The 9,423-nt window shown below is 50.3% G+C and overlaps 2 protein-coding genes across 2 annotated transcripts; one reads left to right on the forward strand and one right to left on the reverse strand.

Annotated features, from left to right (window-relative positions):
• Positions 1 to 1,769: 1,769 nt before the first annotated feature.
• LOC136500256 (WPP domain-interacting protein 1-like) lies at positions 1,770 to 5,815 on the forward strand. Its single transcript, XM_066495614.1, has 3 exons — positions 1,770 to 1,825; positions 3,481 to 4,505; positions 5,027 to 5,815. The coding sequence occupies exons 1-3, from the start codon at positions 1,770 to 1,772 to the stop codon at positions 5,668 to 5,670; spliced, it is 1,725 nt and encodes a 574-aa protein (XP_066351711.1). The 3' UTR covers positions 5,671 to 5,815.
• Positions 5,816 to 6,174: 359 nt separating this feature from the next.
• LOC136500687 (uncharacterized WD repeat-containing protein C2A9.03-like) lies at positions 6,175 to 9,423 on the reverse strand. The gene is made up of 9 exons (XM_066496098.1): positions 9,120 to 9,423; positions 8,566 to 8,736; positions 8,386 to 8,472; positions 7,709 to 7,843; positions 7,489 to 7,599; positions 7,300 to 7,391; positions 7,092 to 7,197; positions 6,815 to 6,901; positions 6,175 to 6,726 (listed from the first exon to the last, which is right to left on the reverse strand). Exons 1-9 carry the CDS (start codon positions 9,225 to 9,227, stop codon positions 6,313 to 6,315), a joined length of 1,311 nt encoding a protein of 436 aa, XP_066352195.1. The 5' UTR covers positions 9,228 to 9,423; the 3' UTR covers positions 6,175 to 6,312.

Here is a 9,423-nt window from a genome sequence, read left to right on the forward strand (position 1 = left end):
GAGCTCCCTTAGGGCCCCGGCAAAGAGTAGATTCAAAGCGCTCCCACCGTCGACGAGGACTTTTCTGAAGAGCACCTTCTGGACAGTCGCGTCAAGGATGAGGGGAAAATGCCCTATGTAGGGTATGTCCACCCACTGGTCGGCCCTGCTGAAGGTGATGGAGACTTCGGACCACGGGCGATAGCTGGGGTTGGCGGTAGTTTCTTCTAAAACGACGGCGAGCACTCGTCGGGCGGCGAGCTTCCGTTCCCTTCTGCTCTCGTTGGAGGCAAAACCCCCGAAGATGGTGGCGACCACCTTGTCGTGGTCCTGGAAGGCATTATTATTATCCCCAGGTGGTCGGCGTCCTTCGTTTCCGCCATTGTCGTCGTTGTACTTTTTCTCCTAGAACTCTTTAGCCAAACCAAGGCAGTCCTTCATCTTGTGTTTGGCGTTCTTGTGCAGGGGGCACGGTCCGTCAAGGATCTTCTTGTACTGCTCATCGTAGTTACGCTTTGCGCGTGGCTCATTGACGTTGGCAACAAAGTGATCTGGTCAACGGCGGCGATTCTGACCAGGTTTGAATCCATCTGGCCGATCTCGTCCGCTGTCCCAATGGAAACTACGGTCGTCGTAGCGACGACGGTTGTGCTGTCGGTCATCGTTGCGGTCGTCGTGGCGGCAATCGTTATGCTGTCAGTCGTCGTTGCGGTCGTCGTGGCGGCGAGGCGGGCGATTAGTGCCCGTATCTTCATTAAAACGCACCTTCGCTTCCTCGGCATCGGTGTACTGGTTGGCAGTTGTGATCATCTCGCCGATGCCGGTAGGTGGCTTCCTGTTGAACTTAGAACGGAGTTCTTGGTGATGAAGTCCTCGGATGAAGGCGGTGATGACTTCGGCTTTCGTGATGTTGGGAATAGAGTTCCTCATCTCGGAGAAGCGTCTGATGTAGCTGCGGAGTAGCTCGGACGGCTTTTGGGTGATGCGGTTGAGATCGTGCTTGGTGCCCGGCCGCCTGCATGTAGCCATGTAGTTGTCGGTGAAGACTCTCTTCAGATCTTCCCAAGATCCGATGGAGTCCGGGGCAAGGCTTGTGAACCAGCTCATGACGGCTGGCGTGAGCATGACGGGGAGGTAATTTGCCATGACGTTGGTGTCTCCTTCGGCGGCGCGGACGGCGGTGGCGTAAGCCTGCAGCCACTGGGTTGGGTTCATCCTCCCTTCATAGAGCTCGACTCCGGTGATTTTGAAGCCGCAGGGCCACTGGAGTGTTCGGAGCGCCCTGGTGAACGCTGGGGGCCCTTCTAGGCTATTAGGGCTGATATCGACAGTATTGCCGGCAACGATCGGCTCTAGAGCTGAGTCCGGGTTACCATACTCTTGCTCGTACTCCTGGCGACGTCGTACTTCATCTTCATGGCGCCCGAAACGTCGTTGATCGATACGCCGGCGTGCATCCCGAAGGTTACTGAGGTGCACTCGGGCGTCCTGTTTGACCTCTTGGTCGTGCTGGCGATGATGCTCGGTGTGGTGGCCACCAACTCCCCCTGGGGAGGTAGTGACTGGTCAGCGAAATGGCTTTGACTGGGGCGGCGATTAGATCTAGGATCGGCTGATCGGCGAATCGCGCTTGTGGAGCATGAAGGTCTCTGAACTTCTCGGATCTCGTTAACTTGACAGTGTGTCGCTTTAAGCATAGCGACGACCTTGGCGAGCTCGGGCGTCTGTGGGAGGTGTGCAAGTTCGTTGGCGGCCACGGCTAGATTGGCGCTCGGAGTTTTGAAAACGTCATGGCCATCAACGCGGAGGAATTCTTCGTTGAGGTTGCGATGGAGGGGCCTTCCTTGTGAATTGAACTGGTTATCACGAGCGGCCTCGACCATCGCAATGGCGCGTTCGTTATCACGGCGTTGCGAGCGGTTGGCGTTCCTGTTTTCACGGGCGGCGCGTTCCTCATCTGTTTCGCCGTTCCGAGGGGGGCTGTCGATACTGACGTTGAAGATTGCACCACTCCGGAAAGGCAGGAGGGGAGGTTGCTTGGTGAAGGTCTCGGCGAGGGACTCCGTGGAGCCTTGAGACTCGGAGTCTGGATTTTCCTCAAGGATAGTTTGGAGGGATGTTTCGGGACCCCGGCTGGCGTGCAGCATGTTGACGGTTGGTGGAAGCTGGTCGGCGAGCCGGTCGGCGAATTTGCCCATCAGGGCGTCCTGATACGTAGCGGCGGTGTTGGCGAGCCCAAAGGGCAGGGCGGCGAGCCCTGAGGTTTGCCGAGCACTAGACACCGACAGATTGGGATCGGAAGGTGATCGGCGCTGAACAAGAGTGTCTAGAGCCGACTCAGCAATGGAGAGGCAATCGGCGAGTTTCAGGCCGACCCGATCGATAGACTCGATCAGATCGTCATTGTTGACGTGCCTCCTCTGATAGCAAGGAAGCGAGCGGCGAGTGGCTGATGAAGTTGACCCCGGAAGTGGTTCCGAGATTGGATCTGCGGTCGCAGGTGCGAGGGTGGTCGGCGCAGAACGGATCTGCACCGGCTCGAGAAGCTCTCCGACTTCGTTGGCGTTGATGACCCACGTGATGGATCCGACCGTGAAGATCTGGCCGGGCCGCGGGAGGAACGAAGAGCCTGCGGAAAAAGCCATCTTGTTCGACAAGGAAACAACACGCACACCCCTACCTGGCGCGCCAACTGTCGACAGAATATCGTCGGCAGTCTACCGAAGGGTATCCCGCGATGGTAGATTGATCGGCAGAGGAGCGTGTAATCAAGAACAAGAAGGCAACAGAGACACACGAGTTATACAGGTTCAGGTCGTCAGTACGACGTAATACCTTACTCCTGTGGTCTGTTGGTTTGTATTAGCTATCGTATGATTTACCGTGATTTTGTAGGGGGTCCCTGCCCGCCTTATATAGTCCGGGAGGCAAGGTTACAAGTCGGTTAGATCTGAGAGATAACCGGAAAGTAATAACAGATTACAAGAAACACGGGATCGTACATATCCTATCAGATTACGTGACATCTTTCGGATATCCTTCCCATGCCTTGCGGGAGGCGCCGAGCAGAATCGTGCCCCGCAAGGCTCCTTCTCGTGGGCTGGACCGCCCCTGGAAGCGTAGCCCATGTGGCCTACCGTGGGTATCCGGGGTCATACCCCCACGCTCTCCCCCTCTTCTTCTCCAACTTCGACAGGCTTAGAAGGGGCTCGGGAGGGGAGGTAGGCTGACTAGGCGGTGGGGACGGCGGGAGAGCGGCGGTTACGGTTTCAGCGGCTAGGAGGCGCCAGAGCTCCGCGACTACGTGCGGCGGAGCTCTAACGAGACCCTACCCTACAACAACGGGGCGGTGGGCAGTGGACGGCGGCGACGCATCGAGCTCAAGGACGAAGAAGCTGAGAAAAAAAAATGTTTTCGGACTAACACTCGAGTGCCCGTAGCCAAACTATCAAATAATAATTTCCTCGTTTCCCCACTCTGCTCGTCGTGTCGACGTTGCAGTTCCGCTGGCGCCCCCCGGCCCCATACTCCCACGCGGCACAAGAATTCCCAGCCCACGAGGGCACGAGGAGAGCACTACACGAGAAAACCCAAAACCCTCCCGCCGCCCCCAATAGCTCCTGTCCCCCCTACCCGCCGTCGCGGTTGGCTACTCCTCTCCTCCGACGCCCAGGCGCCCAGCGTGAACGCCGTGGCGAACGGCCCCGCCGAGTCCCCGGGGGCGGTGGCTGCTCCCAAGATCAAGACTTTCCCCTCCCCGTCCCCCGCGGCGGCCGCCACCAAGGGCCGCGGCCTCCGTCGATGGCGGCGTATCCGGCGGGACCAGGAACGGCCGAGAGACAGCACTGGCGGCGGGGACGGGGGCGGGGGCGAGGGCGACGCGCAGCTCCACAAGCGCAGGCTACCCCTCGCCGCCGGCGGCGCGCCCTGGGGCAAGCACGACGCGTCCGCCGCCTCCGAGAGCTCCACCGCCTCCGTCGAGTCCCGCTTCGTCCCGCTACCGCCGCTGGGCCTGGGCCTCGGCTTCTCCGTCGGCGCGGGCAACAGCGAGGACCGGAGCAGCAGATCCTCCACGGCCGCTCCCGCGCCGCGCGTGCCGCTCCCGGGATGCGACCACGCCTCGGTGGTGCTCTCTCCGCGGGAGCGGGACAGGCCGCGGCCCCGCGCCGCCGCCGCTTCCATTTCCACCGAGGCTGGGTGCTCGCGGTCCAGCGTCGAGTCTGACCTCCGCAGCTCCAACGCCGTCGTGAAGGCCCGGCAGCAGCTGGGTGCCGCAGGCCTCAATGGTGTTCGCAAGGTCTTCTCTGGTTGCTGTGGCCACGGTGACGAGGAGCAGCTGAGCCAGGAGGTCCGATCTACGGGTCGCTGCAGAGGGAATGGCAGTAGTGTGGCGGGCAGATCGGTCCGGTCAAGTGCTGGTGAGGAGAGTGTTGGGAACGGTGGCAATGGAAGGATGTATTGGGGTGCTGATCCTTGCAATGAGTCGATTTTGGTACTTCACACAGCACAGGAAGCACTGGAGAATGGTATGGTCAAATTGTCTATGCTTATTATTTCCATGAGATGGGACACATGCAGTTTCAGAACCTTATGATTCTTTCGCAAACCAAACCCTGCTATTCAAACTCCACTCTGTAGTATGTTTGAACTGTCTGTCTAAATCTAATCAAAGTTATTTGTAAGATGTAGTTTGTGTGGCTGCATCTGTTAGAATCTGAAGTCCACAGCATCTGAAGTCCACATTGCCACATATTTCTCTATGCTTCAGAGTGAAAAATCAGGATTTACCCGCTACCTAGCTTACTAAAGATGTTTGCTCAATTTCCTGGAACGCTGCATTGTGTAGTGGTCATTTGTTGGAGGGAGATTTGAATAAGAGGCTGACTGCACCTATATGTTTTTTTCCCTAGAATAAATTCCTTTTCGTTTCATTTGCTAACACCAGCAGCTTGTTTACATTTCTTTCATATATGTAGTGGATTGAAATACTACTATCCTCTACATAGTACTCTCTCTAATACAATCATTTCTCATATGCATGTTGCAGAGATAGGAAAAATCATGGCAATTGGGAAAGAGCCAAGTGATGAGTTTGATGTCAGTGATGATGAATGGAGTGGGTCAGTCCATCTCGAGGAATCTAATGAAGACTTAATGGTAAGGATAAAATATCTTGAGTCCAGGTTGGAAGAAGCATCAGCCTTGATCAAGGAGAAGGCTTCAAGAGCATATGAACTTGAAGCAATTCATGCTCAAATGCAACCAGCGAAAACCACTAGAGAGAGTACCAATCTGCTGCTGTCACAATGTGAACTTGATCAACTCTACCAGGAGAAGATGGAATCAGAGATTCAGTGCATCATCCTGACTAGAGCCTATCATACCTCGGCAACTCTGGCCGAGGATCAAATGGCTCTATACCAAACACAAAAGTCTCTATCTGAAGATTACAAGCTGCTTGGACTTAAACTCCAACACACTGAAAGCAGAGCAATGGTGTTAGAGGAGATGGCAGAGAAGCTACAACTGCAGTGCAAAGAGCTGTCCAATAGTTCAGAAGTGTTGCAGCTGCGATATAAGGCGAGTAGGGTTTCGCTCTTTTGTTTTGTTCAGTTTTTACTGCTTTGTCTTGCTATGGGAACCTATCTTATGCGGCTCTCACCCTCGTCTACCAAGGTTGTACCTACTTGAGCTTGTATGAGACTATATCTGGAAAACCTTATACGAGAGTATATTGGGAAATCCTTTGTGTAAACACGCCTGTGAAAGTTCCCTTGTAACTTAATGTTCATGTGTTAGCCTCGTACTCATAATATCTGTCAGTGTGTAAGGTCAATACGCTGCTACATCTTGGTTCTTCATATGCGTGTCTTTTAAGCAGGTAAAAAATATTGCACGTGCGACATGTCATTATGTCAAGTGCGTTGGTGCCTTGTGTGTTGTCTTTAAGCAGGTCAAAATTCTTGCACATGTGACATGTCAAGTCCGCTGGTGCCTAGTATTGTCACTGAACCTGAACCTGTAAGATTATCTGCTGGTTTTGACTCTCTTGTAAGATACGACGAACTGGATCTAAAGCTAAAACTAGCTAGATTCGATGGACAGCTTGTGTGAAATCAGTCAACCACTGATCAACACTTTATATACAACAACGTTACAGCAGCAGCAGCACAGATCTCCGAAAAGATGGAAAGATGGTTTGCTACAGCTTGTTCAGCAAAAGTTAACACACCATTCTCCAGTTCCTTCACAGCAAAACCTATGAACATATGCATAATTTTCTTGTTTCTACAACCTGTGATGTCGATCTCACAGGTCTCTACCAGCACTAGATCACAGTGGCGAATCAAGGTATGAGTAGAACCGTCGCCGATTGCACTGGAGGAGGCAGCTGAATACGCGATCATGCACACCAACAAAGAGAGCTTCAGTGTCAGGACTGAACGATATGCCCGCGATCTCACCAAAGAAGTCCAGTTCCTGCTTCCTGCTATACCCACTCTCGACATCAAAGATGTGGATGAAATCCGCGGGTTCAGCCATTGCCATGAACTTCCCATCGGATGTGTAGCGAATTGACCTGATGGCTCCAATGTTGCCACCCAATACAGCAACTGATTTGGAGAGATTGCGGATGTCCCAGACCCTGCATGTCTTGTCTTGGTTTCCAGTGGCAAATGTTCGGCCATCTGGATTCCATGCTGATGCAAAGGAGTAATCCAAATGACCACAGAGTTCGTGAACCGTCTGCGAGAAACAAACAGATGCAAGCTTGTATATATGAATTATGATTTTATTATATAAAATCAGTGACTGTAGACTGCGTACCACTTACCTTTCCTGAATTAGCATCAATCAGAAGTCCATCAGGATTGTCCCCCACAATAGCAGCAAGTTTACCATCAGGGCTCAATGATGTATGCTGCAGAAAATTAATCAGGGGCCAAAACAGGATTCAGTACTGTGTTTCTGTCCTCATTTAAGACACTTTTGACAAATCATGAGCATTGAATTCAGCAGCTAGAATTAAATAGAAAAATGAAAAATTCAACAAGCTATGCAACATATCCAGCATTAAAAATAGACAGTTAAAGAATGTACTGCAGACTTACATTCACGGGCCAAGCAAAACGGAAGTTATTGCATATTTGAAATCTTTCCATGTCAAAGTCTCTAAGTCCACAATCATTGTTTGATGCCAGGAAGTGCAGAGAACCACTGCAAAGAAATGGACAAGAAACATCGTTATATTGAGATTCATGCATTTCAATTCCTCATAAGCAAAATAATCGATTTGATTGCCTGCGAAAAATAGAGTACCTAGGTTTCTCAAATATCTCCAAAGAATTAGTAATACCATTGTCATCATGTGTTGACTTGCAGCAGTAGCTTACTCCTTGACGATCCAGAAACTTCATTTCCCAGGCAAACAAATAAGCATCAAACCCTGATTGCAAAATCTTCTAGAAGGCAAAAATAGGAAAAGACATTGAGGATGAAAAATATCACCTTGCATATTATTTCCCCATGAAACCCACCAATAACAAGCAAGTTATGCTTCACTGCCAAAGTACTAACTGGAGTCCGATAAAATCCGTCGTAGTAATTCCCATGGTGCTTCTGAAGTCAAAGCACAAAGAACATAAGGCTGTGTTACCATAAATCAAATAGACAAGGCTCTGGAAGAAAAATGAAAAGTTGAAATGAACATTTGGAAAGTGATATGTACCTCACATGGTGTGACATGTCCTTGAAGATCAATGACTTCTTGCTTTTTACAAGTCAGTGCTGACCAATGAAGCACAGAAAAGTTTGACATAAGATACACATCGTGCCTTGTCGTTGCCCATACTAAATTTCTCAACTGCAAAACAGGGTTGGAACGAGCTTAACAAATTTGCTGGACCTGAGAAGGCAATTAATACCATCAGAGCATCTGACTGTTCGGTATAACATACATACAGAGCTACAAGGCCCTACATTGTACGCTTAAAAATAGAGCAGCTGGCTCCCAAAACTATGAAATAGAAATGTTAATTCATTTTTTAGAATAGTTCATTGTGAATGTCTATTCCTGTGTTAGGATACCACAATTGCAATTTAACTGAGTTGCCGCTGTCCGGCTACGCAAATGTCGAGGGGAATCAGAAAAGGCTAAACTCTTGGTGGAGTGTTTTACTTTACTAGTTAGTCAAGATAAGTAGCCTCCTCTTTCTAGTCAGACATGAGAAACATGCCAAGCAATTAACAATCTTCTAGAATAATTCAACTTCAACACGTGATTGACAATCCTTCAGGAAAGAAACAAAAAAAAGAGAGAGAGCAGTTAAACTGTCTCAATTATGACGTCTAACAATCTTCTAAAACTAACATTTGGAACAAGAGACACTCGAAACCATGGCTCACCTGGAAATGAAGGATGGTCGATTTCACCGACCTCGTGTTGTGCTGAAACTCATAGTAGAGTTGGCCTTTCTCTGCAGGCATGCATTCCTGCACCAGTATTGCCACACAAAATTTTACTCGGCCTAAAGAGGTACTCAACTCAACCAGGTAATTAATCTGAAATGTGTAGCTATGTCATGCCTTCTCTGAAGTTCTTCCGGAATTAGGTACGTTCTCAAAGTTGGCATACCGCTGCAACCTCGACTGCCTGTACTTGTCTCTTGTAGTCGCCATCACGTCCCAGGGGATCCCTTGTATATCCTTCCCCTTCTTCACATCCATAGCCGTGATATGTTCAGTCGCTTTACTAGTCTACAAACACAAAATTGCCTTTTGTGTTAGACCATAGCAAATTTTTCTACCTGCATCCTCAAAAGCTAGTGACAGCAACGATAGAGACTAAATTAAACAAACAAAAAAAAGGTCGCAATTAAAATAAAACTCTGTTAGTTAAAAAAAGAAGTAAAACTCTGCATTGAACTACATAAGCATTTATCATCAGTTCAGAACAAGCCTCACATATACTCCTATAATTTATGTAAAATCAAGGCATGGGCTCGGCATCACTAGGAGATTGAGTTTGAACAAAGAAATTAAAAACAGGGCTAAAAAAAAACAAAGCAGGAGCATTTCAGAGCAAAATCATGTCTCGACTCTCAAGAACAAAGAACAGAGCAGCGGGCGGGTACGCTTACAGATTGGTCCAACTCATCGTCCTCGTAGTCGGAGTCATCCATTCGAACGCCGTGGCGGTCTCCTTCTTCCGGATGAACTCCAGCAAGGTCGTCGTCGTGCTGCGACATGGCCCCCAAGAACCGCCCCCAAAAGAAAGGCGAATTTGAGCCAAACCAGACCAGATTTTTGCTCGAGGTATCGGGAAGTTTTGCTGCAAGGACGCTCCGCCTTGATGGTTCAGTGTCCAGCGAAGGAGCAGGCCTGGATTGTGGTTGAGATCTGGTTCTGAGTTCTCTGGAGCTACCGGAGCAGAAACACGGCGTG

Source organism: Miscanthus floridulus, chromosome 13 (genome assembly GCF_019320115.1).
Source record: "Miscanthus floridulus cultivar M001 chromosome 13, ASM1932011v1, whole genome shotgun sequence".
Classification (NCBI taxonomy): domain Eukaryota; kingdom Viridiplantae; phylum Streptophyta; class Magnoliopsida; order Poales; family Poaceae; genus Miscanthus; species Miscanthus floridulus.